At 32.0% G+C, this 13,410-nt stretch overlaps 1 protein-coding gene across 1 annotated transcript in view; it reads left to right on the top strand.

Moving 5' to 3' along the window:
* The first annotated feature begins 660 nt into the window (after nt 1–660).
* Nucleotides 661–13,410, top strand: part of LOC126881242 (uncharacterized) — a 65,760-nt gene continuing 53,010 nt past the window's right edge. The window contains exon 1 of the mRNA XM_050645394.1: nt 661–901. Coding sequence (XP_050501351.1) covers nt 758–901 — 144 coding nt within the window. The 5' untranslated portion in view covers nt 661–757. The remainder of the gene's footprint in view (nt 902–13,410) is intronic.

Genomic DNA, 13,410 nt, shown 5'->3' with positions numbered 1-13,410 from the left:
TAAAAATGACCGCCAGATCCTACGTAGGAAATAGTTACAATTTGCTCTTATAGGTATTACCTGTCGAATAAACGCTTCAGTACGCTGGCTGCTCGAGTGTCATGGAAAAAACCTTATTACCCTGGACTATGCTGTTTTATCAGTTAAAATAGTCTACTGAAATAGTCGCTGTAATTTTTATTTCTGTAGCTTTATATTGGTCAGGATCTCTATGAATGAAATAATCAGTATAATAATGTAGGTAGATTATTCCCAGTATTATAATAATAATCTGATTGAACAGAATTAAAAACTTGATGAAAAATCTTACTACACGATTGGAATTAAAATCATTAAAAATACTTGGCACAGATCTGTAAATTATTATTATTTTTTTTGCAAAAATTCACCTGCAATAAAACTGATAACAAAATAAATATTATAACTGCATACAAATCTCCTGATTGTAATATACTAAATATTTTTACGATATAATTAAAAAGTTCATATATTAAATAAACCAAATCCCGCATAGTATTATTATCTACTGTAAACCAAACTGATATGAAAGTGTATCCCTAACCTACACCAATCCGTTACGCCCATGCCGGAATCCCCAATCGCGATTTTCTTGAATCGAGCTACTAGCAGTTGACTCATTTTTTAGTCGGATGTCGGATCAGTAATGCGGAGCAAGCCGTGGCAAATGTAACTCGGCCGACTCGAGGCTATTTCGACCTCACTCATTCCTTAATTTCAATGCTTTCTAGATTTTTCAATGAAAACTTGGTTTCAGTTGGTGTGTAGTGAACGGAAACTGAAAAATTTTGAAATGCGCCGAAATGTCAAAGTGCTCGTCGTTTTATCCGCGGCTTGGATGTTTGTTGTTGTTTTTTATCTACAAAATAATAGAGAATTAAAGGTGAGTTTAATCCGTTTTATTTTAATAATGAATAAATTCATTAGTCAGGCAAAGGATTTTGTTATGCAAAAAATAGTAGGTACCTATATAATTGAGGGTGTGTTTGTCTCAACAGCTGATTTTCGTCAGGGGGCGTCAGAGTTGTAGCGAAGGGATAATTGCAAGGGCAGAGTTTATGCAAGGGTTATTTGTATTAAGAATTTTTAACGTGTTTTACACACGTATTTAGCAATAGAATTAATTTCCTATTTTAGTTGGGAATAAGCCACAATTTTAGTTTGAAATTAAGTTAATTTGACGTTTCGATTTCTACTTAGGAAATTGTAATATAAAATACAAAACATTAATAAAACACGTAAATTTGTTTTTTTTGCTTGGTAAAAATTCTTCTAATACCTAATTTAATTTTATTTGACTTATTCATATTGAAAATTCGGACAAATAGATATTATATATTTTAAAGTAGATGCGCGTTTAAAAGTTTAAAACAATATAGCCAATATTTATGAATTGCGTTCCTGGGACGATTTTATTAAATGCTGGTTCATTCGATTACATGAAATCAACTTTAAATTAAAAATATCCGTCAGGAAAATCAGTGTAGTGATTTGTTTTTAAAAGACACCTACATTCAATATGACAGTAAAATTCTCGTGTTAGTGATCCCACAGTAAATCACGATACTATCCCCACATACCTAGGTATAGGTAAGTATTTGGTCTTACAATTAGTTTACTCTCAAAATTAACACCGAAGTCTGATTTTATATGTATGTTATTTTAAAAAATAAATGACGTAGGTATCCTCGAGATGCAGTTGACTTACTAATGCTAGGGCCGGCAGACTAAAGCACATAAGTCCAAAAAACCGATTTTTCTTTTTGTACATGCACATGTTCATATATTTTTTCTCCACCGACTGACTCAAGCACATAAGTCATACACGTTTATTTCACATTGATTTTAAGTAGCGTACTTTTTCAACCTTTCAATTCCTATAAATCTATAGACGTTATAAAGAATATAAGTTGACATGTGAAAAAGTACAACTGATATACTCAGTTTTGCTGATTTATAAGTATGACTTAAGTTGTTAGGTACCTCAAGTACTTGACGTTATGGGCTTACTTGTTTAAGAATATAGAGATATTTAACTTTAGGTACCTACTTAAAACATGGCTAAGAGAGAAGCGATATTCAATGAATATTGGCTAATGGGTACATATAAAAAATGGTCTGCTTACATGCCATCATTAATAGAGATTGAAGAAAAAGCTTTTCAAAGACAACGCGAAATAGACCCTCAAAAACAGAAATTTCATATGAAGACGTATACATATTTTGTTGTAATAGATGGACTACGTTAAGCTATTTGTAGAGGGTGGCAATGAAGAAACAGTATTCAGTAGGTGGTACAAAAATTTAATGATATGCGTGGAACAACTTACTGCACCTAAAAATAAAATATCCAATGACAAAAGGAAGGAAATAAAAAACCATATTTTGTCTCTTCCGTCGTAAGAAAGTCACTACACCAAAAAGAGTACATCAAAGAAGTATTTGCCTTCCCTTCTAACAATTACCAAAATATATCAACTATTTGTCTATCAAACCCCCTTCAATAAAAACTTACAGCCAAGAAATTAGGATAGTGTTTCAAAAACCCCACGTTGATACATGCTACATTGTGATAACGTAGACTTAGGCAAATATGCAAATAAAAAGGTATGAAATATGCGCATAAATATGCAGTATTTAAGCCAATAAAATGCAAGTTTATATAGAAAATATGCATGTAATAAAAATATATTTACATTTTTTTATTTACAAAAACATTTAAAATATCTTCACATGTTGTATTAATTAACAGGTGTATGTATTTTATAAACTAAGCTTATGTAATTAAATATTTAAGTATTTAAACAAATAAATGTATTATTTTGAATTGTGGTAACAACAAAATGATCAAATGCTGTTTTTTTTTCTAACAGAAACATATGGCTTCTATCTGAATACATAGAAAAACTTCTTTCGACATCAACTGATGTAACTGGGACATTTTTCAAATTCACCATAATAGTTGGCTCTAAATTAAGTGGTTCGGAAAATTTCCAAGCTACTACTTGAACCACTTCAGAAAGAACCTGGTAACCACTGTTTTTTTCCATGGTTGTTGGAAAATGGTTTCTTTCCAATATACAGGGTGTCCCAAAAGTAGGGGAACGGTCGAATATTTCGCGAACTAAACATCGGATCGAAAAATTGAAAAATATGTGTTCAATCATTTTCAAAAATCTATCCAATGACATCAAACATCAATCCCCACTACACCCCCTGGAGGTGGGGTGGAGGGTAACTTTAAAATATCAAATGGAAACCCCTAGTTTTTCTTGCAGATTTGGATTCGTTACGGAAAAGTAAGCAACTTTTATTTAAGACATTTTTTCGAACTGTGGATAGATGGCGCTATAATTGAGAAAAACCATTTATGCTGATACCATAGGTAAATTATAGAAACGGTCTAATATCTCGAGAAATACACTTCCAAATGAGAAACCAAAAAAAAAGTTTTTAATACCTTTCGAGAACCTATCGAATAACACTAAACATGACCCTCCAACCCACCCTCTGGAGGTGGGGTGGGGGGTAACTTTAAAATCTTAAATAGCAACCCCCACTTTTTATTACAGATTCGGATTCGTCATGAAAAATTAAGCAACATTTATTTGAAACATTTTTTAGAATTGTTGATAGATGGCGCTTTAATTGGAAAAATACGATTTATTAGCGCCATCTATCAACAATTTTAAAAAATATTTCGAATAAATGTTGCTTAATTTTTCATGACGAATTCGAATCTGGAATAGAAAGTGGGGGTTGCTATTTAAGATTTTAAATTTACTCCCCACCCCGTCTCCAGGGGGTGGGTTGGAGGGTCATTTTTTGTGTTTATCGATAGGTTTTCGAAAAATATTAAAAACCTGTTTTTTGGTTTCTCATTTGGAAGTGTATTTCTCGAGATATTAGACCGTTTCTATAATTTACCTATGCTATCAGGATAAATCGTTTTTCCCAATTATACCGCCATCTATCCACAGTTCGAAAAAATGTCTTGAATAAAAGTTGCTTACTTTTACGTAACGAATCCAAATCTGCAAGAAAAACTAGGGGTTTCCATTTGAGATTTTAAAGTTACCCCCCACCCCACCTCCAGGGGGTGTAGTGGGGGTTGGTGTTTGAAGTCATTGGATAGATTTTTGAAAATGAACACGTATTTTTCAGTTTTTCGATCCGATGTTTAGTTCGCGAAATATTCGACCGTTCCACTACTTTTGAGACACCCTATATATTACTTTTAACCTTTTGACACAATAATTCAAATTCTTTTATTAAAAATGTACTGTCTAACAATGATAATTTGGAGGAATCCAATTGGGTAATAGTTTTCTGAACGAAACTAGTTTGATTTTATGAATGATACTGAACACAGGTGTTCACGGCTTATTTTACAACAAAAGTGAAAAGGACCGTCAAACTAAAAATTTTTACCTAAATAAACTGGCCGATTTTGGAACCCTTGTATCAAGGACAAAACGTGACAAAATTATGTATAAGCCGCTATCTTTTATTAGTTCCGTTACCAAAAATTTGAATACCAAGAGATTATAAAACAAAATTAAACATTGAGATTTCCAAGCTATGTATTACATTGATATAAAAATATATATACAACCAAAATTTCAAATTATATGCACTTTATGCACATTTATATAAAAATATGCTAAATTGAATATTTTTGCATCTTTTATGCATAATATGCAAATTATGCAATTTGCATATTTGCCTAAGTCTAGATAAGTTTAAAATACAAACTCAACTTTGTCAAGATGAGCAAACCAAAACTGAAGTAACTTCGCAACATGATAATCATAAATTGACAGCAGATCAAGCTTACGAATCTAAAAAAAAACGACACACAGATGTATCAAAATGATAGTACCGTACAAGTGTATACATGTGATTTACAACAGTGTTTACCGACTCCATCATTGACTTCTTATGTAGCTTTTTATAAACGTCAGTTGTGGACGTTCAATTTGACCATACATGACAATAAGACTGGAAAAGCTGTATGATATGTGTGGTATGAATCTACTTTTGCTAGAGGAGCGAATCTGATTGCATGTTGTCTCTTTAAACATCTTCAAACAAACCTAACTAATAACACAAGAAGTGTAATATTTTACTCTGATACCTGTGGAAGTCAGAATAGAAATTCTCACGTGGGTTCTATGTTTACGTGGGCTGTACATAACTTACAGTTAGAAAGAATCGACCATCAATTTATGGTTCCTGGACATAGCCATTTAGAAATTGTACAGTTCATGGGATAATAGAAAAGAAGAAAAAGAAAACAGAAATCCAAATATATTATCCTCATGACTGGAGTCAACTTATTAGGCCAGCAGTAACAAATTTTAAGTTGTGGAAATACTGACTTTTTGGACTTTTGACTTTAATATTAAGAAATAAAGATGTAGATGGAAAGCAGTTTAAATGGTTGGACAAAATGTGGCTTCACTATGATACGGAATTTGGAATGGTATCCTACAAATGCACCTTACACATGGAATCAGAATTTCACACACGCGCAACTTTTATACATGTATGTATACACCGTTCTTAGGCGTCAACGCCCTTCGGTAGGGATCTATGGAGGAGTATCACCAAGCCGGAAGCCCTTATCCCTTCCCGTACCGCTCCTCCATAGGCCGATCAGACGCCAGTTTATTCCAGACCAAGCCGTAGACTCTATTGAGTTTTATACTACGGCGTTGGCCTTTTATAAATTTCATGACCTAGCTGAGGCTCGAACCAGCGACCGCAAATCGCAAATCCACTAAACTTGTCGATCGACTGAGCCCCAGCTAACTGGACCGTCAAGACCGACACTTTTATACATCATTGATTCAATTTCTATAATATTCTAAATATTTATTTTTCTTAATATTATGTATCCGAGTTGCTGTGAATATGATAGGTCTTATCCAACTTGGTGCCTATATCAAAGTTGAGCCTGAAGTTAGGCGTATTGATGACAGTTGATATTTTGGGCTGTACCCATCCTTTATACCTAGTAACATTCCAGTTGTATCACTATTGCCTTTACCTATATAAAAAGAAAAACATATGACTTAGTTTCTCTACTAACATTAATACCAAATTAATTGTTTCCATAAATTTTATATAGATTTGTCTAGTAAGGAAAATGTAGCTAATATGGATTGATAGAAGAAAATATTGTGTTGTAACAAACTAAAATACCTAGTTATGCTGTTAGACATAAGTCATATATGCTTGTGTACTTTTTAACATAAGTCAGGAAAAACAATTTTCCATACTTTTTTATACTGTCATACTTAGCTACTAGTAAATATGTTATACACACTCTCATAAAAGGCAACAAATGTTTTTAAGAAATATTGATTTATTTTTTTATACAGTTTTATTCGATTTCTGAAAATCTATAGCTTTTAACTTACGTGCTTTAGTCTACCGACCCTACAATTAATTTCCTATTTTAGTTGGGAATAAGCCACAATTTTAGTTTGAAATTAAGTTAATTTGACGTTTCGATTTCTACGTAGGAAATTGTAATATAAAATACAAAACATTAATAAAATACTCAAAATTTGTTTTTTTTGCTTGGTAAAAATTCTTCTAATACCTAATTTAATTTTATTTGACTTATTCATATTGATAATTCGGACATATAGATATTATATATTTTAAAGTAGATGCACGTTTAAAACAATATAGCCAATATTTATGAATTGCGTTCCTGGGACTACTTCATTGGATGATGGTTCATTCGATTACATGAAATTAACTTTAAATTAAAAATATCCGTCAGGAAAATCAGTGTAGTGATTTGTTTTTAAAAGACACCTACATTCAATATGACAGTAAAATTCTCGTGTTAGTGATCCCACAGTAAATCACGATACTATCTCCACATACCTAGGTATAGGTAAGTATTTGGTCTTACAATTAGTTTACTCTCAAAATTAACACCAAAATCTGATTTTATATGTATGTTATTTTAAAAAATAAATGACGTAGGTATCCTCGAGATGCAGTTGACTTACTAATCATGGTATTTTCTTTCTATTGATTTCCTCTTTTAATATGTGTAACTATATGAAGAGAAATTTGGAACACAATCAGTTTCATTTAACATAATTAAAGAGTCACTTCTTTGATTTTTCTCTTTTTAGTCTTTGATTCTTTCAGGGCTTTACTTGAGTCTTTGCACTGAAATCTATGTTCATTGGCCCATGCCTGTCATTTATTATAACGTTAAGATTGATGTTCAGTTAGTCAAAGCGGGCTCCACACTCTCGGCGAAGTTACTTCGCCAAAGTTGACCGAAGTACCTCTCTACACACTCGTTCTACTTCGCGAGGAATACATTCAAGCGGTGCGATACCGACAAAGATCCCTTTGACTCGGACGCGCCAGACCGACAGAGAACGGAAGTAGAACGAAGCGAGGCAAAGTTGCACAAGGTGGCCGTCTACACTCTCGTACTTGTTGAACCTCGATCGACTTCGGCGAGAGTGTGGAGCTCACATAACGTTTTAGTCCAGAGAAATAAGGTTTTTGTCGGGACACTTCAGCAGCCAGGTTGCAAATGGATTTTTAGGGTACTACATACCTAATATATTATAAATACAAAAATGCCCGTCACAGTTCGGACGAGAAACTTAGTTATTAACAAATAAGGGTCAAAATGGCAGTTTTTTTCGTTTAAATCTCCACAGGTACAAATAGGATATTTATATATATTATTTAGAGCAGCGTTTTTCAATCTGTGGCACATGTACCACTGGTGGTACATATCATCATTTGCGGTGGTACACAAAACACACAAAAATCAATATAGTAGTACATAGTGAGTCTTGCTAATACAATCTAAAAATATAGGTGGTACCAAAAATTTTAAAAAGAACTGTAGGTGGTACATGATTCAAAAAGTTTGAAAACCGCTGATTTAGAGTATTCGTATTTTAGTAGATCAGCCAATGTTTAAAATGGCACTTTTTGATTTTTGGTCCGATCATTTTTTGCTTCGGAAATTGCAATATAAGCCTAAAATTTCAAAAATAAAAAATATGCTATAACTTTTGCAAAAATGGCCTTAAGACTTTCATATTGCACGAAAAGTAGAGTCAAACATTCCATATAATGCACAAAAAATTTTAAGACGATTCGTCAAATAGTTTAAATTTTATTCAATTTGTTTATCGCAAAGAGCTTTTTTTTTCGCAATGTTATTGTTCAGAAAATAATAATCACATAGCAATTCTGTGGAAACCACATGCAAGAAGAATAGTTATAGTTTCAAAGTGTTCAAAAAAAATCGTTAAAAAGTCGTTTTTATCACTCCGAAAAAAGTTTAGATAGAGTCATTTTTGGCTTATAAATAATTTGAATAGCTTTGTTAATATTGACTAGAGAGTAAATCTACTTTAGGATTTCAAAAGCTGGTATTTTTACACGAATTTTCAGAAAAAACTTTTTGCCTAGATTAATTAGGCTCAAAGTTAGCCACTTTTATTATTTAATTCGCAGTTACTTCTATATACATCAAATTCTCCTGTAACAGTATTAGTTACCATACTACTCCGAAACGGCTTGGACCATTTTTATGAAATTTTACACGTATATCCTATAGGACGGAGAAGAGGTTTTAACCTATTTTTTATACCCATAAGTTATACGGGGAGCTGCCCCCCTGACATTTTTTTTTATTTTTTTGGACAAAATTATTTACCTTAATTTTATATGATGTAGAATTAAAAAATACGTTCAACCCTTAATTTTCACTCTTTTATCACCAACCCCTATTTGTTAATAGTAGTAATATAAAATTCTCATGTCACAGTGTTAGTTTCCATACTCCTCCGAGACCGCTTGACCGATTTTTATGAAATTATATATGTATATTCGGTAGGTATTAGAATCGGTCGTAATAATCTATTTTTCATATCCCTGAGTGATAAGGGGAGTTCCCCCTAACATTTTGTAATGTTAGGTGGGGATGTGTGTACATAACATACTCTATAAGACTACGAGTACATAAAAATTTAAAAAATTATGATCAAAATCCATCAACAAGCTCCGGCGATATTAATCGTAGCATATGTTTGCAGACTCAATTTCATTTTTTGAGTGCACGGATTTTATTAATTCCCCTCCACCGACCACGAATTAATTTCGTTTGGACGCCAGTTTTAAAATTTTATTAACCACTCTGTTGAGGTTCAAAGTTTACTCAAACTTTTACAAATAAACATATCTTCAACTTCAAAATAGCTCAAGTTAGGTTGCTTAATTGTTATAAACAAAGTAGCTGTCAATTAAATAAAAAAAGTGGCTAACTTTGACCGTAATTAACCTAGGCGAAAAGTTTTTTTTTAAATTCGTATAAAAATACCAGTTTTTCAAATCCCAGTGTAGTTTTAGCCTACAGTCAATATTAACAAAGTTATTCAAATTGTTTATAAGCCAAAAATGACTCTAATTTAGTAAAATATTTTCTGAGTGATAAAAATTACTTTTTAATAATTTTTTTTTAAATGCGTTGAAAATATGACTATCGTTCGTTCATATTGTTTTCACAGAATTGCTATATCATTATTATTTTCTGAACAATAACATTGCGAAAAGGACAAGGATTACAAAAACTACATCTACCATAATTGATTATATTGTCTCCGATTTCTCACCCATTGATGTCTGCTCTACAGTTATTAATGCGGAACTATCGGATCATGAAGCAGTATATACGAAATTTAACATCTTCAGCAAACCCTCCTCGAAAACCCGATTTTTTTGGAGAAGCTTGTCTGTATCTTCAATAAGGCATTTCCTTTAATTACGATTAAGCCAAAACGTCGCAAACCCTGGACTACCAAAGGTATCCGCATATCAGCAAAAAATATGTGTTCACTACTTTATATCAAGAAATTTACTACCAACGTCTCTGTCACTCAATATATCACCAATTACAGAGTCACATACCTAAAACTCATCAAATCAGCTAAAAAAGCCTACTATCAAAATCGTCTGGGAAGCTCCAAAACTGTTGCAAAAGAAACTTAGTCCATAATAAACGATCTTCGAAATAAAACCCACGCAGCTCAAACATTTGCCCTTCCAAACCCTGAAAATCTAAACGAATACTTCGTTAACGTGAGTAAAAATATAACATCAACCATTCAGTCTCAACAAGATCCCATTTCCTATCTCCCTAATTCAGAAATTGTCTCGAATTCATTCTTTATAAGACCAATCTATAAATCTGAATTGATCCAAACGATCAATAGTATCAAAAGCAAATCATCTTGTAGTACTGATGGACTATCCATAAAAATCTTCTCAAATCTCACAGATAATGTGTTAGAACTCCTCGTGTCACTAATTAATGATTCCTTTGAAAACGGTAAATTTCCAGAGTGCCTAAAGACAGCCATTATTATTCCTCTTCATAAGATAAAGGTGGCGAAAAATCTAATGCCTGCAACTATAGACCTATTGCCCTACTACCGGTACTCTCCAAAATTATTGAGAGGCTCATAAAAACCCGACTTATGTCCTTTCTCTTTGATAACAATATTTTATCACAAAATCAGTTCGGCTTCTTAACTAATAAATGTACAACTGATGCCATGTTTTCTGTACTTCACGAGGTTTACCAAGCACTAAACAATAATCTTTATACTGCCACTGTTTTCTGTGACTATTCCAAAGCTTTTGATTGTGTAAATCACAACATTTTGATTAAAAAACTTAATTTCTATGGAATTCGAGGTATTTCTTTAAATTGGTTCAAATCTTACTTAGATAATAGGAAACAACTGGTTAGATCAAATGATACTGACCCTAGTCTCAAAAACATTGTATGTGGAGTACCACAAGGTTCAGTATTGGGTCCTCTACTTTTCCTTATCTTTATAAATGACATCACTAATTTAAAAATCGATGGAAAAATTTTTCTTTTTGCTGATGATACCAGTATCACTTGGAGCAACTCAACTATTGCAACTCTTCATGCAACTATAACTTCTGATCTTCTTACGATAAAAACCTGGTCTGACTCTAATTTACTCTCCTTTAACGTGGATAAAACGGTAGCATTATCATATAAAGGTGCTCTTCAACCCCTGCTTGTGAATAGCAGCCAGATCTCTACCGTTGATTCTGTAAAATTTCTTGGTATTCTTTTAGACAGCAACCTCAAATGGTCCCTTCATATCGATTTGTTAAGTAAGAAACTCGCCTCAGCCTGCTATGCCATAAGATTTGTTTCGAAGGAACTCAATTTAGCATCTTCTAAAATAACATATTTTTCTTTATTCGAGTCTCATCTTCGATATGGTCTTCCTTTTTGGGGGTCTAGTACAGCTGCCCAATTTGATGTTATTTTCAAATTACAAAAAAGAGCAATAAGATATCTGTTTGGCCTCAGAAGAACAACCCATTGCAGAAGTTACTTTAAAGATCACGAAATTTTAACCCTTCCATCTTTGTATATTTTAGAAACTGTTTGCTTAATTCGTAAACACATGCATGTCTTTCCAGCAAGGCCTCATCATGACTACTCCACCAGAAATTCAACTTTGGATGTCTATTTACCGATCCCGTCTTCTGAGTTAGTAAAGAAATCTATACTATATTCCGCAAAAAAAACTATACAACCATCTCCCTTTACAACTCAAATCTGCAACATCCTTTCTCAAGTTCCGTAAAATGACAAAAGCTCATTTATCTAAAAGACCATAAATATTATTCAGTAGAAGAGTTTCTTAATGACTAACTAAGTAATCACAGTAATGTACAAGTAACTAAGTGTATTTATCTATATTTGGGTGTCACATACAGCAGCTTAAACTTATTAGTTCCTTTGTTTGTGTTTTATTATATTATGTTATATGTTCAATTTTGCAATTTATAGTAATTTTGCAATATATTGGTTTTTGTTTTTTACTTCACTTTTTTAACTTGTTTATTTTTTTTTATTGACGATTTATCTAATTTTATAAAATTGTATTTGTTATTGTTATGCATATCTTTTTCGTGACTCTATGTTAAGCTTTGTCCATAAAATTGTATAATTTTCAGTGACAATAAAGCATATTTCTATTCTATTCTATTCTATTCTAAAAAAAGATAAATCTCTTTGCGATAAACAAATTGAATAAAATTTAAACTAATTGACGAATCGTCTTAAAATTTTTTGTGCATTGTGTGGATTGTTTGATCAACTTTTCATGCAATATGAAAGTCTTAAATTCATTTTCGCAAAAGTTATAGCAAATTTTTTATTTTCGAAATTTTAGTTTTATTTTGCAATATCCGAAGCAACAAATTAATGATCGTACCAAAATTCAAAAAGCGCTATTTTAAACCTTGGCTCATCTACTAAAAGAAAAATATTATAAATAAGATATTTAAACACCCTATTTTTACCTGTAGCGATTTAAACGAAAAAACTCCCATTTTGACCCTTATTTGTTAATAACTAAATTTCTCGTCCAAACTGTGACGGGCATTTTTTGTATTTATAATGTATTAGGTATATAGTACCCAAAAAAACTCATTTGCAACCTGGCTGCTCAAGTGTCCCAAACATGGTATATTTTTGTCTTATTTCCCTGGTGTATTTAATGATCTTGATGTTTCACCTAAATAAATATTTACTATGGGATTAGTAACATGAGAATTTTACTGTCATCATTGCATGTGGTTGTTTTTTTAAAGACAAATCATTTGCTATGATTTTTGATGATAAGTTAAAGCTGATTTCATGTAATCGAATGAACTATCTTCCAATAAAGTCGTCCCAGGAACGCAACTCATAAATATTGGCAATCTATCATTTTAAAGTAATCTACTTGAAAATGCATAATATGTGTCCGAATTGTCAATATAAATGTCAGATAAGATTAAATAATTAGAAGAATTTTTTACCAAGCAACAAAAACAAAATTTGTTTAATTTATAAATGTTGTGTATTTTGATAATGATTTCCGAAGTTGAAATCGAAACATCAAATAAATTTAATTTTAAGCTAAATTCCCAACTAAAATAGTAACTTGTATAATAGGTCAGGGTAACAAGGAAAAAATATACCCTGTTCGTGACACTTACAACAGCCAGGGTACTGAAGCGATTTTTCGACAGGTAATACCTATAAGAACAAATTGTAATTATTTCCTGCGTAGGATCTGCTGCCATTTTTATTTATAAAAAATTTAGTGTCAAAAACGGCCTTTTTTCCTTTTTTTTTCAAATTAATGGAAAACAGTAAGTAGTAAGACTTATGCTTTTTTTAGTATAGACATCTTCGATAGAATGGAAATAGCTTTAAAACTGCTTATCACAAAGTTTAATACACTCATTTTTGGTTAATGTAATTGCGGAAAACTATTGTAAAAATAAGTG

The sequence above is a fragment of the Diabrotica virgifera genome, chromosome 3, assembly GCF_917563875.1.
Source record: "Diabrotica virgifera virgifera chromosome 3, PGI_DIABVI_V3a".
NCBI classification, from domain to species: Eukaryota; Metazoa; Arthropoda; class Insecta; order Coleoptera; family Chrysomelidae; genus Diabrotica; species Diabrotica virgifera.
This window is presented reverse-complemented; position numbering and strand designations above follow the sequence as displayed.